The sequence below is a fragment of the Mastigoproctus giganteus genome, chromosome 2, assembly GCF_048544385.1.
Source record: "Mastigoproctus giganteus isolate SK-2022 chromosome 2, ASM4854438v1, whole genome shotgun sequence".
NCBI lineage: Eukaryota > Metazoa > Arthropoda > Arachnida > Uropygi > Thelyphonidae > Mastigoproctus > Mastigoproctus giganteus.
In genome coordinates this window covers 79,931,880-79,947,752 of record NC_143576.1, presented here as the reverse complement: position 1 = coordinate 79,947,752, position 15,873 = coordinate 79,931,880, and the positions used below count along the sequence as shown (strand labels likewise).

General features: G+C 37.1%; 1 protein-coding gene across 1 annotated transcript in view; it reads left to right on the top strand.

The window, feature by feature from the left end:
• LOC150089359 (NBAS subunit of NRZ tethering complex-like) overlaps positions 1 to 15,873 on the top strand; it is a 1,057,261-nt gene that overhangs the window by 717,655 nt on the left and 323,733 nt on the right. Inside the window, exon 42 of the mRNA XM_090389247.1 lies at positions 4,518 to 4,682. Coding sequence (XP_090245373.1) covers positions 4,518 to 4,682 — 165 coding nt within the window. The remainder of the gene's footprint in view (positions 1 to 4,517; positions 4,683 to 15,873) is intronic.

The window sequence follows — 15,873 nt, the reverse complement described above, 5'->3', positions numbered from 1 at the left end:
TTCTAAGTACATAGTCAAAGTGAGAGATCCTTTAGGCACTTCAGATCACAACTTGGTGATTGTCTCTTCTCCAATGGAGCCTTTATCTCATGGCTATTCCCAACCTCATGTTGTTTGGCATTACAGGAATGCAAAATGGGATGACCTGCGAGATTTCTTTTCCTTGATCGGATTACTGTTTCAAAACTTCTGATGTCAACGTTTGCTCAGATCGTGTCAATGAAATTATTCTTGCAGGAATGGAATCCTTTATCCCACACTCCACTTTAAAATCTCGTCCTTTATCTAAACCTTGGTTTTCCACTAAATGTACTAAGGCTGTTCAAGATAAGGATGTTGCATATCATAATTGGCTTGTTTCTAATTCTTCAGTCTCATTTTCTGCCTAACCCAAAGCTCGCAACGATTGTAAAGCAGTTATTAATCAGTCCAAACTAGAGTTTGAACAGACTAAGAGTAGAAAACTTGCTTCTTGTCATAATGGTAGCCGAGTATTCTGGTCTCTTGCCAAAGCTATTGGCCGCAACTTTTGCCCATCTCTCCTCCCACTTTTGTCCAAACCAGATGGTTCTGTTGTCACTTCAACTAAGGATAAAGCTGACCTGCTAGCATCCCATTTTTCTTCCAACTCGTATATTAATGACCTTGGTAAAATACCTCCTACCATTCCCAACACGCTCCATTCAATGCCTCCTGTGGTCTTTCGTCTAAAGGATGTCAGAAGGATTTTGACGAATCTTGATGCTAAGAAAGCTTCAGGTCCCGATGGTATTTATCCACTTGTTCTCAAAACCTGTGCTCCTGAACTTACTCCTATTGTTTGCCGCCTTTTTTCACTTTCTTATTCCAAAGGTGTTTTTCCTTCTGTTTGGAAATTTGCTCATATCCAGCCAGTTCCTAAAAAGGGTGACAAATCCCTCCCATCCAATTATTGTCCCATTGCAATTACTTCTACTCTTTCTAAAGTAATGGACAAATCAATTAACCGCCAATTCTTAAACTACCTAGAAACCTTCCGTCTGATCAACGATCGCCAGTATGGATTCCATCAGTGTCGATCCACTGGTGATATTCTGACTTATGTTACCCATTTATGGACTAATTTAGTGGAAAGGTTCGGTGAAACACAAGTTGCTCTTGACATCTCAAAGGTGTTTTTGATCATGTTTGGCATAAAGGTCTTATAAACAAGCTACCATCTTATGGTTTGTCAACTGTTTTTAGAAATTGGTTATCCAGTTTTCTCTCTGATCGCTCACTGAGGGTGATGGTTGATGGCTCTCTGTCTTCTAACTTCTCCACTAATGCCGGTGTCCCCCAAGGTTCAGTTCTTTCCCCCACTCTTTTCCTCTTGTATATTAATGACCTTCTTCCATTGACTGGAAATCCTATCCATAGTTTTGCAGATGATAGCACAATGCATTCCAATTTCCATTTTGAGAAACCTTGCCCTGCTCAATAAGCTTCAACTTCTCGATTGTTTGTTATTTGTTATTTTCTTTTTTAGGAGCATTAGCAACTAAGGCCATATTGCTCTGGAATATGCGGTGGTCATTCTCTGATCTTGCTGCATCCTCCATATTTGGTGGTGACGGGCTCGAACCCTGGACTAATCAAGAAGCGTGTGCTATGCGCTGCTCTCCTTCTCACCTGGCTACAGACGCTCCCAACTTCTCGAAAATCTGCTACCAATTCCTTAAATGCCGATCTTCAGGTAATTCTCCAGTGGGGCAAAGACAACTTAGTTGATTTCAACCCTTCTAAAACTTGGCTTATATCTCGCAAAAAACGATTCATCCGGTCTATGCTTATCTTTAGTGATACTCTAATTTCTAGGCAAAATGATATATCTCTTTTGGGGATTATCCTGATTTCTAATCTTTCTTGGCACAAGCACATTACAAATATTGCTTCCTCATTATCTAAAATAACTTGGAGTTTCTCTTTTGCTCTCGTCGTAACTTTTCTTCCAAACAGCTGCTCACTCTGTATAAATCCCAAATCTGCCCTGCCATGGAATATTGTTCCCACATCTAGGGTGGTGCCCCCAAAACCTCTCTCAGGCTTATAGATTCCATTCAGAAGAGCGCAGTTAGGTTAATTAATGACTCACCTCTAACAGAGTCTCTCCACTCGCTGTCTCATAGATGTACTGTTTCTGCTGCATGCCTTTTCTACAGATACTTCCATGGGCACTGTTCTTCTGAATTGGCTTCTATAATTTCCGCTCTCTCTTTCAAAACGGTTCGAAGACATGCCGCCACCAGCCAACATCCATTTACTGTCCAACTTCAAACTCACAGAACCAACTTTTCATCTTTTTTGTTTATTCATTCAACTGCCGTTTTCTGGAACAATCTTCCTTCATAAGTATTTCCTGAAAATTACAGTCTACAGAAGTTCAAGTCCAATGTCAACAAATATCTTCTTTTGTATTCTCAACCTCCAACTCAAGCACGGTACTAAGTACTATAGAATCTAATAGCTCTCGTGTTTGGGGTTTACATAAAAAAAAAAAAAAAAAAAAAAAAACCACTTGCTTTCTTGCATCAAATACCACCACTACTACTACTACTAAGCAAATTATGAATACAGAGTCCTCTGCACTGAAAAAAAATTTCAGTCTTGATGCAACTTTTCTTCAGTGCAACTCTCGACTCTGTACAAATCTGTAATATAGAATATTATTCCCATTTCTAGATTGATGCCACCAAATATTTATCTTAAATTCCTTGACTGTATTTGAAAGAGAGCAGTTGCAGTAATTAATGATTCTTCACTTTTCAAGCACATGTCCTCTCTGGCAGTATATATTGATGTTGCCATGTGGACTCAAATCCTATCAGAAAATGGAGGAATTTTATTAAATAAGTTTTTTGGAAAAACAGTTTCATCCCTGAATAGCCAAAGGCCATTCAGGGATGAAATTGTCCATAGTGGGGTAAATTCCAGACATGATTCAAGTTAATATAAAACATAAATTATAGCTTGTCTATTCTTGATTCTGAGCATATAATATTATTGATATTAAAACAATCAGTCAAAGTTTATTAAAGTTTTGGATAACAAACTGCCCAAAGCAGTAACTTGCTAGATGAAATTTTACTTCCTTATCAGATAGTAAATTTTTCTCCACTGTGAAATTTTGCATGAATTCTTAAATGCCTCTTAATTCAGGATTGCAATAAGCTAATCCCAGAGAGACAAATCAGTCGACTCCTTATTGCACAGACATTTGGTTTCTATAAATGTATCTGTAGAGACTGTTCTTATGTAGGATCTCCATAGATATATCTATATTAGCTTCTTCAATTCCACCATAGCTTTTTAATTCCACCTGTTTCTTCTACAACTTAATCCAAATATATGCTTCAACAACCTGCTTCCAGTCAGAGATCAGCTTGAAACTCACTAATTGAGCCCTTCCTTTTTCTCATTTATCCCTTCTAGTTTTGTTCTTTGGTAAACCTTCCTTCCTGTGTATTTTCTGAAATTTGGAACAAACACAGACTTAATTCATTTTGAACACATGTCAATTCAACATTTTATCTCACGGTAGGGAGTAGTATAACATCTAGTACTTTTTTGTATTTGGGACCACCAAAAAAAAAAACAAAACAAAACAAAAAAACCCTGTTTTCTTTAGAATACAAGAAACTTCTGCCTTTAATCTTCATGGGGCTCCATTCAAAGGAATGCTTTTTCTAACTGTAATTGTATTTTATGTGTACAGCTCTTCTCTCAGTGTTCTCTTCTCATTTATTACCATTATGATTTTTACTACCATTTTCATTTTCTGTTCACTAACTTTTATGTAGTTCTATTTTTACCACCATTGTCTTAATTTCATATTTATCTTATGTTTATACTAACCTGTTTAGCTGCAAATATTTTCATTTGTTGCTCATTATTATGCTATCAACCCAGCACGAAGCATTTCTGCATTTGAGGTAGCTATTCAGAAGTTAGCCATCCCATCAAACTACATGGCATGAATTTGTGCCAGTAAATTCTTTAACACTTGCACCTCTGCCATTACACCCTCCTTTCATTGCCAAGCCAATATAGTATATAAGCAGATTTAGAAGTAGTTCATATCTTTCTGTCTCTGTCTCTGTCTCTCTCTCTCTCTCTCTCTCTCTCTCTCTCTCTCTCTCTCTCTCTCTCTCTCTCTCTGACAGTATAATGGCCTTGCGACTTGTCACTCATTTGGAGAGATCTAAGTTTGATTACCATTGACTGATGTGCCCTAAAACTCCTAATAACCAACAATTCCCATTGATGACTGGAGGAGTTTTTTTTTCAAGTTATTTTCATTCAGGGCTGTAATTAGTTGATCTTGGATGGAAGTTGTAAAGTTTGCTCTGTGAGTTATTCTGGTTGCTTCAGCCTGCTTGAGATGCAAATCAGTCTGTGAATACCTATTGATATTGTATTATTTTCAGAATTTTAAATTTTAACTATTGCATTAAATATCATGGAAAGAATTTTTCTTATATCTTGATACATTTTTGTAGAGTGATGATGCAGAGGAATTTTTTAGTAAATTGCCTAGTACAGCATTGGTTCTTCAGTTGGCTGCATATTACTTTGCTCTCAGGATGCATGTGGCCATTCATCCTTGGCAGAGATCCGGTCAAAATTCAGTGTATCTGGATAACCCTGCACATGTTATTGGCCAGGTAAGAAAATTAATATAAATATTTATTAAATTGTCTTGATATCTAGTGCTGATTTTTCACGTGACTATACTGGCAAACATATAAAGCAGCATTAGAAACTAGTTAGAGGAAAGTAAAAATGTAAAGTTAAAACAGTTGGGAAGTGAACTAAAGGTTTTAAATCGCATACAGTTATAAAAATATATAAATTAAATTTTAAGTATAATAAAGTAATTATAACTGGAAATTGGTGAAATAATGAGAACTTAAACCTGCATGGAGTGTAATTTGCCTTTAATTTCTTAAAGTATTACAGATTATTCTCAGTGTTTCATGGTACTTCCTGTACTACTTCTTCATTGAACTCCTCTGATGCTGTCCTTATAATACTATTAGCCTCACATGCTAAAACATTATAGGAGCTCACTGAAGAAGTAGTAGTAGTACAGGAAATACCATGAAATGTCTAATTCTTTAAGAATTTAAAGGCTACACTCCATGTAGGTGTAGGTGCTCTTATTTGAACAATTTCCAGTTCTTGATATACCTGCACACCATGCCACTGAAAGAATATTAAAAAAAAAAGTAATTCTAATTATTTTCACTTAAGGAATTCCAGTAATATCCTTAAAATTGAAGGGCATCATATAAGGAAAATTACCATACACGATGACTCCAAACTTATACTAGATAAAGGTTATACTTGCTGTATTAGACTTTTATTATTATTATTATATATATATATTTTTTTTTTACAACCATACTGTGTCAAACACAAATGTTACAGGTTGTGTTTCTATCCTACGTGAGGGAGAGATGTGCATGCTATTACAAAGAGCACAAATGTAAAATTATGGGAAATAACAGGAGATCAGATCTCCTGAATTCTTCCATTGAGCAGTATATTGTTGATCTTTGGAATAAATTTCTACCTTAACTACCATGAGATAGTTGTGATAGAAAGTTCAACAAAGTTCAAGGCAGAAGGATTGGATAGACACTTTTTAGCAATTGGGGGGGGGGGGTGTTCGATTATGTAGAATATGTTCACGTCCCACTTCCTTATTAATATCCATAATACCTCATTATAATTGACAAGGAAATTTTATATTTTACTGAGAATACCTTATTAGCCATCAGTTGACATTATTATAATGCACCTGTTAGGATAAGAATGAAACTAGATGAGGTACTTCCTGTTGTTGTTCCATGGTATCTTAATAGTTTGCCCTATGTTTGAACCAAATTATGCATGTTAGCAGCATGGAGGAAGAACTCCCCCGATGGTATTCTCCACCTTGTCGGTGGGGGGGCTTGCGTGTCCCGATGCCCGGAGAGCAAATTCGGCGGTAGCTTAGCTACTGGTAGGGCCTCCCAAGCCGGACAGGTTAAAGGGTAGGGGCCAGACTAGGAGAGATACCTCGGCCCTCCAGATTGGGGGTTGCTGCAACGGGCTGGCTCCTCGTTCAGTGTAAAAAATACACAAATGCTAAACGACCTACAAGTGAAAATGAAAGTGGACTGCACTTTCTGAAACGACTCGGCAAACGGAAAAGGACTATGATTTTGGGATGCTGGAATATTCAAGGTCTTTCAACTAAAAGAAACTTTCTTTCGGATGAACTGCAAAAATTCAAGTTAGACATCGCCGTGTTATCAGAGACAAAGAAAAATGGATGTGGAGAGGAAATAATGGGAGAATACTACCATTTTTGGAGTGGAGTTGATAAGAGTGAAAGAGCAAAAGCAGGAGTTTCTATTGCTGTTAAAACGAAATTGAGACACAACATCAAAAACTGGCAATTTATTAATGAAAGAATGATCTCATTGGAACTGAAAATATACAGGAAAGAAATGTGTATTTTGGGAATATATGCCCCGACTAATGACACCGCTGATACCTTGAAGGATGAATTTTGGGAGGATCTGAGAGAACTAATAGAAAAAAATTCCTAAGAACAAAGAGATATTTCTAATGGAAGATTTCAATGCAAGAGTAGGAACTGAACAAAATAGCAAATTTATTGGAAGATTTGGAGAGAAAGAGAGGAATGACAACGGAGATAGACTATGCAATCTTTGTGAACAGTTCGACTTGAGAATAAACAACACATTTTTCCAACATAAGGATATCCATAAATATACTTGGTCACAGGAGACAAGACAAATTAGATCAGTTTTAGATTATATTATTTCAAAACATTCAGAGACATATGTATTGAAAGATGTCAGAGTTTATAGAGGAGCTGAAAGTGGATCTGACCATTTTCTTGTTAAAACAACACTGAGGTGGAACTGGATTATGAAAATATGTGTGGATAACTAACAATGCAGGGAAGGAGAAATGCTACAAGTGGATCGATTTAACATTGACCTACTCCAGGATGACAGCATTAGAAACAACTTCACCCAAAGACTGGATGCTGCAATTAATATAGAGATAAAAGGTAATACTGAAGAAATCTACGAATATTTAAAAAATACTGTTAAAAGAATAGCTCATGAAATCCTAGGCAAAAAGAAGAGCCAAGGACCAAAAAAGACCTGTATTACAGAGAAAGTAAGAGCTGATGTAGAGGAAAAGAAACTTGCATTTCAGAAATGGTTGGGTGATGAGAATGATGCATATAGGAACATTTATGTTGAAAAAAAGAAAATAGCCAATTGGTTGGTAGTAGAAGTGAAAAATGAAGAATGAGAAAGGAAATGCGCAACTATTAATAGCAAATTGGGCTTCAAGCAATCAGCGGAATCATGGAAGGTCCTTAAAGACTTGAGAAAACAGAATAAACACAATGCTGGTTTGCAATTAATACCTTTGAAAGACTGGACGGAGTACTAAGAAGGACTTTTAAAAGAAGACCGGGAAGAGTTCAAGACGATGGAGGATTTTGGTGTAGAAGACTCGGGCTTAAACGTTTCTGTTAGGGAAGTGGAACTCCTGCTAAAGGAAGGAAGGAATGGCAAATCACCTGGACCTGGAGGAGTTTACATGGAACTTCTGAAATATGGAGGAAGAGGAGTGGCTGTTCTGATACAAAAACTGTTAAATAGTATACTGAGAGGAGAAGAAATACCGAAAGAAATGATAACAGGATATATTGCATCAATTTATAAGAAGGGCGATCGGAAAAGCTGTTCAAATTACAGAGGAATATGTGTCTTGAACCCGCTGTTAAAGATCCTTGGAAAATGGATCAGGAACCATTTAGAAGCCCGAATCGAGGTATCAGAAGAACAAAGTGGTTTTTCAGCTGGGAGGTCATGTATAGATCATATCTCAACAGTACAACAGATCCTTGAAAAATGCCAATCAAAAGGAAAAAAAATCTTTATGATTTTCATTGATCTTGAAAAGGCATATGACAGTGTTCCAAGAAAACTCTTATGGGAAGCACTGAAAGAGGCAAATATTGATAGACAACTGATTAACATTATTAAGGCAATTTACAGGAATAATAGATGCAGAATTAAAGTGGGATCAGCTTTGTCACCTGAATTTGACACTTCAAAGGCTTATTACAAGGTTGTTGCATGTCACCAACACTTTTCAAAATTTATAACGACATCTGCCTAAGATCCTGGTCAAAAAAATGTAATAAAATGGGATTGCCGATTAATAAGAACACCTATATTCACAATTTACTTTTTGCAGATGATCAGGTGATGATAGCACAAGACTTAGAAGATGCAAAATATGCATGTCGTCAATTGTTTGAGGAATATAAATAATGGGGTCTAAAAATCAATTTTAGCAAGACTGGAATGTTGTCTTCAGGGCCAGGACACGTTCTGAATATTGCAGGTTTTAAAATCAAACAAGTCGATAAATTCAAATATTTGGGATCAATCTTACAAAGTGATGAATCATCCCAAGCAGAGATCAATAAGAGAATTACAGATGGCAGAAAGGCTATCGGCATGTTAAACGCTGTTCTGTGGAGCAAAAATAACCTAAATAAAACAAAGAAACGTATATTTCAAACGATTGTACAAAGTCTTCTATTGAATGGAGCGGAAACCTGGACATTGAATAGGCAAGCGGAAAACAAATCGCTCTCCACAGAAATGGATTTTTGGAGATGCTCAGCAGGAACTTCTAGAAGAGACAGAAAATGGAATGAAGACATAAGGGAAAATATGGAAGTGAAAAAGACTGTTATTGACACCATCAGAGAAAACCGTCTAACATGGTATGGACATGTAAAACGGATGCAAGAAAACAGATATCCAAAGGCTATCCTGGAATGGATACCTCCTGGAAGAAAGAGAAGAGGAAAACCTAGGAGGACATGGATGGATGGATGGAGTACGGAAGTGCATGACAGCCCGAGGCTTAACCGACCAAGACACCTTGAACTGCACTTTATGGCGAGAAAAAATTCCTAACAAGAAATAACTTGTAGGCTGAGGAAACCCATCGTAAATGGAAACACTCCTCTTGAAAAAGAAGGAAGAACTGGGTGCTAAAGTTATTGGGTTCAGTCTGTTCTCAAATCTGATCTTCATAGATGCTTAAAACTGTATTTTTATCTCCTCGGGTTTGGTGGACCCAGTTCAAAGGTCAATTAATAAATTCTATAATTTTTATTCTATGGACACAGCTGAAATTCGCTATAGTTGAAGCCAGAACTGTTTTCTTCGATTTTCCCACTTCAATTTTCAAAAATTTCTATTGAATTTCGCGCAAATGACAAAAATGGACATGAAGTGCGTATTTTTTAAGGCCTTTTTCTGTTATTTTTCTAACCCCACCCGAATTAACCTATGGCTTATGAAACCCTATATCTGATTCGTTTGTATGTTTTGGAGCGGGAGTTTCTGTTTACAGAGTGAAATTGTTTTCGTGGAGCGAGGTGTGAGAAAGAAGCCAGCAGTTACGTCACACTTCCTAGATACAGCTACATTGAGAGAGGGCTAAACGGCATTTTATGTATCCGCGCGGCTACTTCGGATGCTAAGAAAATAAAAAAGGACACGGGCAAGCTACTGTTAGTCGATAAAGCGAAACAGTTGCAATTGTTTTGTTTTATCGAAACTGTTTTTTGAAGCGCGAACAGATCGTATTTCCTTTCTTCAATGTGTATTGCTCCTAGAACAGAAAATCAAGGAAATTCATGTTGGAAACAGGAAAAAACTGGTGTAAAACTGATAAGCATTTGATAAAAAAAAGTTTGCTTTATTGTAATTGATTTTAGTAAACAATATCGGAACAGCAGTTTACTGGGTTTGATCTTCGAACGAAATTTCGAGAAAATATGTCTATTTATAGCTGCGTTATAAACTTCAAAAACTGGTGCATCGAAGGAAAGAAAAAAAAAATTATACGCTACGAATAACGGGTTATTTCTTGAAATATGTATTCTTCACAAAAATGCAAGATTTCTAACAATACAAAGCTAACAGATTGCGGCTAATGGCTGCTCAAAAAGTATCGATTAGAAAATATTTGCTTGTTACACTTTGTGATGTCATCGCAAAGGGAGAAATTCTGTTTTAGTACAGAAGACAAATAAATCCACGGTCATCTGCTGTTCAGAGCTGTAATAAAAAGAAAAACAGATTTTCTCCCCATCACTTCTCTTGTTTTGCTGTGGTTTATGGCGAGCAATTTCACACAATCAAGTCCGTGACTGCTAAATGCCGTGCGGTTTCTTGTATTCTCTCTCTCTATTTTGGGAACTCTGACCATGTGGTCATCCCGGAGTATAAACCAAAAATTTGTTCATCTGAATGCTGCCCACCAATGGCATCAATTATCAACTCTTTTACTGCCCTTCTAATTTTCAATACGTGCAGAAAATCGACTTGGGCAAAATTCGAAAGCGTTACTTCAATTAGGAGCAAAAACAGTTTCCACCAACATAACAAATTACTTTAGGTACAATAAAAGGACGACTACTGATGTTTTCCAATCGAAGGAAGTGTCCACAATAAAACATCTGTACAAGTAAAAATGCAAAAAAAATAATAATAAATAAAATAAATAAATAAAAAAAGCTTGATTATCTGTATTGAAAAACAAAAATATCGTTCCTTTCTTCAATATTCTCCGACTTTGCGGTCGTCCGGAATATAAGTTTACCATCCTTTTGTCTTAGTTGAGTTCAGATGATGAAAATTAGAGTTTTTACACAATTGTAAGGAAAAGCCGTTTCCGTACTCAGAAAATAGTCCTCAAAAAACAATTACAATAAAGCGAACTTTTTTTTTATGAAATGCGCATTGTAGTGGTCAGTTTTACGACACTTTTTTTTTCTTCTTCCGTTTTCGCTGTGGTTTACAATAGATGAACTTCCTTGATTTTTTGTTAGTAGATACAATACACATTGAAGAAAGGAAATGCGATATTTTAGTTTTTCAAAACCAATTCATCACAATTCTTTAATACAACCATTGCAAAAAGCAGTAAAGCAAAATATTGTGAAAGCGCCATGCAAAATATTGTTCGCAAGTAATGATGTTCAACTGTTTGTTTTCTACGAAAGTTGTTTACTTTTTTATTTTCTCCTTGGATTACCTTGGTAACGCTAATAATGTAAGCTTGACCAGTCAATTATCTCTCCGCGTGTGTTGGTTCGTTTTAGCCAGAGGCGCCGAGCTGACGCTCGAATTTTTGAACTAATGCTGTAACGCATTTTATTTTCAAAGCTTGGAATCTTGTTTTGCCGACATCAAAATTTAATCAATTGAAATGTGATCGTACATTTTTGCTGTTTTAGAGTGAATTAATAGTTTTTGCTGAGCGCTAAAGGTAGGAAATCAAAGAATATACTTCTGTTTATGTATATTGGAGTTTCAATTTTTGTAAATTGAGTAGAAATCATGGAAATTATTAGTTTCTCTCGGTGGGGGGCAATTTTTAAGTGAGACTGAAAATTACGGTTTGGGGAAGAGGATAAAAATATGGTTAAACCTAATGAGCAAGAAAACAAGTTTATACAGCAGCAGCAAAAAAATAAATAAATAAAAATAAAGAACAAAAAATAAACCAACACTTCCCATATCACCTGCCCATCCCCCCCCCCTAACAGTTTGTCTAGTTCTTCTTTGAATTTATTGAAACTGCCCACCTTTGCAACACCAGATGGAAGTTTCAGTTGGCAGTAGCTAACTGTTGTTTCAACAGTTAGCTACTGCCAACTGAAGAGAAGGCAAAATTCTGCACATCTTTAAAGAATCCATCCTTCAATTCCTTCAATTTGAATTTGTGCTTCTTCATGTGCATAGTATGATAAAGAGTAAGGATTATTCTGTCATAATTGAGCTTATTCAGTCATTCAAAGCTTTCACTACCTCAATCAGATCTCCTCACAACTGTTCCTTCAACTTGGGTACCTGTACGTGGTGAGTGATTTTGTTAGACCTTCAGATTAGCATCACTAGGATCCACTGGCCACACCCTAGGTTCCAGGCTAACACCATAGGAATCTAGCTTGTTTTCCATGCACTGCAACCCATGGAAACCCTGAAAAGAGGATCTGTTGGTTGAGGGGACCAACCAATGTTTGCCATGCACTGCAACCCATGGAAACCCTGAAAAGGGGATCTGTTGGTTGAAGAGATCCAGCTTCAACACACAACTTTGGCCCCCTGCTTCAACAAGATGGGTGGTCCTAGATGGCTCTGCCACAATCAATCACCAATTGGGCTTGTCTGCTAGGGTCAACCATATCAATGCCATCCCCCTACTCTCATGGGCCAAGAGACAGGATTCATGCTGGCAGAGGTGCAGTTAGTGTCTGGGTAGCCCTGTTGTCCCACTCCCCAGCACATTTAGTGCTTGCCTGGTAGTGGGTGTCCTATTTGTGCTCCATGGTTGATGGGAAGCCTGGGCTATGAACCAAAAATTAAACCCTTATGAATCAAATTTTTTTTTTTTTTTTTTCTGGGGCCTCCAACATGGTCCGCACCAGAAAATAATGAAACAGAAGCAGCCGCCACCACTTCAGCCAAGAGGCCCAGAACTGAAACAATATCAGGTCCTACACCTTGATACCTATTACACCATTCCACCAGAGAAAAACCTATAGAGAAAATGTCGCCTTCTTTATCCTGAAGGGTTGGCAAGCTCCCATAAATCAGTAAAACAGCTACATTCTGGGAATATCTTTATCAAAACTAAGTGTGACAAATACTCAGAATGGCTCCTCTGAACTGGCTCTATTGGGGGAATGCCAATTATGGTAACACCCACAAGATACTGAACTCATCTTGAAGCATGCTCTCTGAACGGGGTCTTATGGAAGTGTCTGAATGGGATCTTATGGAAGCATCTGTTTACAACTAAAATCACAAGGAGTGATAGCTTCAAAGCAAATGTTTGTACATAGGTCCTGGCTAGAAACATCATCCTTACTTTTAATATACCAAGGCTTCCAATGAGGTCAAAGCTGGTTGTCTGAACTGCACAATATGTCCATATGTTTCAACCCCTATGAACATTCCCAAATGGCCTGCCATGGTAACTTTGCATGTGGTCAATATGGTGCAAAGTACTATGGAATGACATCATGTAAAGAAAAAGTCACCTGTATTAATTGCGAAGGAGATCACTGAATACTCTCAAGTCAACACCAGAGGTGGAAGGAAGAAAAAGAAATACAATGACTTTAAGCATCTCATATCAGGAGGCCAAAAAAGCATTTAAACAAGTAAATAGCAATAAAGCAACATATGCTGGAAAGGTTGCCAAGAAATGTTCTATTGGGACTCAAACTAAAATGACTGTGCCACCAAAACAGTCATTTACACCTATCACCTGTTATTTCCTGAGTTCAGAAAAACCAGCATAGAAATCTCAGTCAGCTGCCACTCCACTGTTGATACCTCTTTGTATCCCAGTACTACAAAAATTGGGCAGTACTCTAACAAACAGAACAGGAAACCCAACTGCTAGTGGCAGTACAAGAAACAATGGACATTGAAATTATGAAGGTACAGTCGGTCCTCGTATAGCACGTGTTTGCATTACACGAATTCGATCATACACGATTTATAAATAGGGGAACGATATCTTATATAACACGAACCGAATTCGCTTATACACGATTCGCCTTTGTGTTTACAAGAAATGGCAGTCGAACGCGTAATCACCCCAACTGAACGCAACACGATAGCAATGAAGAAGAGTCTGAAAATGTATTTATGTGTTTTATATCAGTGAAGGGGAAACACATTTCACCATAATAACGTAAAAATCAACACAATTCCAGCTATCGGTATAATCGCAAATGCAATTAGATGGAGTTTACTACCAGTTTATAACAGATTCCACTAGCAGAAACGCAACTGAAAATTGTTTTATGGTAGTAACCCCCAGAAATGTGCTTTAGTAAAATGTGAGGTGTTAATAGTGTATCTCGGCCTTTACGGTGTTGTTTATTCAGTTGCTACACGCGCGCAGCTTTGTTTCTGTGTATCAAGCGTGCCTCCTCGTTTTGTAATTGTGCATAATATTCCCTAAAAATTAGTAAAATACTTAAAAGGTGTGAAAAGGAAGCGTCCTGGCGAAGACACTGCAGATTCAGAGAGAAAAAAAAAAAGAAAAAGCAATATCGATAAACAGAGGCGGACTGGGTCAAAAATTCTTACCCGGGAAAATTTATAGTGGCCTCATACTACGGTTTATGGCCAAAATCAAATCACACCGGCCTCCGGCCCACCGGGATTTCCTGGGTAAGGCTTATGGCCAGTCCTCTTCTGTCGATAGAGAAAAAATACGAAATTGTGAAACGCTTTGAGCGAAATGAAAGACCATGTGATATTGCACGTGCTACAGACCTAAATGAGGCAACGCCGAGAATTAGAAAGAATGCGGAGAAAATAAAAACAACTTTCATAGCGGGAACAACTCAAAGTGTAATTAAAATCCATTAGATTAAGACACAAGAATTGGAAGAGATGGAACGGCTGTCATCTGTTTGGATAGAAAATCAAACAAAAAGCAAGTTTGCTTACAATAGAAGCAAAAGCATTAGCAATATTTTATTGCGACTTACGTATTATAAAATACATAAGTATTTTATTACGACTATTTTATTTAATATAATAAATTTTTTACGAATAAAATACGTATTTTATTCGTAAAAAATACTTTTTTAGTATTAAAAAATACTTTATTATAATATAATATTATTTTTATTACGTATTTTAATCGTTATAAAATACGTAAGTATTTTATAACGATTAAAATTACCCGATTATTTATTGTGTTTGGTAATGTTTTGGTTCCAAATGTGTGTTCAATCTTGGGTGGTCGGCACCTAACCCCACTTTTCCCATAGGGCCTGTTGTTTATATTGCACGATTTTGCATTGCACGAGGTTTTCTAGGAACGCAACTATCGTGCTATACGAGGACAGACTGTACCAGAAAAGACAGTCTTGGAACTCTTTGTGGAGGAATAAATGGACAGAGGTCAGTATCCATAATCCTCTCCCCTCCCAAAAAAAAAAAAATTAAAAATAAAATAAAATAAATCCAATACTGAGAAAAGTATTCCCTCAGCTTCTTGGAAGCCGATCAATGGAACCACCAATCTCAAGTGATTGCTAAATTCCAACAGTGGAATTGTCATGGATTTCTGCAAAATGCAGAAGACATGGAGGCATTCCTGCAGAAGGATGAACCAGCCTGCTTTTGCTTACAGGAGACTTATATAAAGTCAAATTATGACTATACCATGCGTAACATTACTATTATTCATAAGGATAGAATTGTGGATGGCTCTGCTCATGCTATCCTCATAGGCAACCAGATCCCGTTTCAACTTCTGCGATTCGACTTACAGTGGGGTTCTTTTTAACAGTTTGCTCTGTTTATTTGGCACATGGGACTGATATCTCCCACAAGGACCTTGATGATCTTGTTATGCAGTTTCTTCCCACCTTTCTTACTTTTTGTGGATTTTAATGGACATTAGCATTAGTAGAGGCATACGATGCAAGAAAGCAAGCTTATGCAGTATCAGCCAAAAAAAAAAAAAAAAAGCTCCTATTTCACCCCTCTGTTCATTCCAAATACCTGTCCAGTTCAGCCTTAAATATATTTAGGCTATCAACTTCCACAACGAAAGATGGAAGTCTGTTCCACCAACCAACTACCTGCTGGCTAAAAGCAAACTTCTGCACATCTGTCCTACAACTCTTTTCTCAATTTGAATTTATGCCCTCTCAGGTGATTATTCTGAGCAAGAGGAAGAATCCCATCA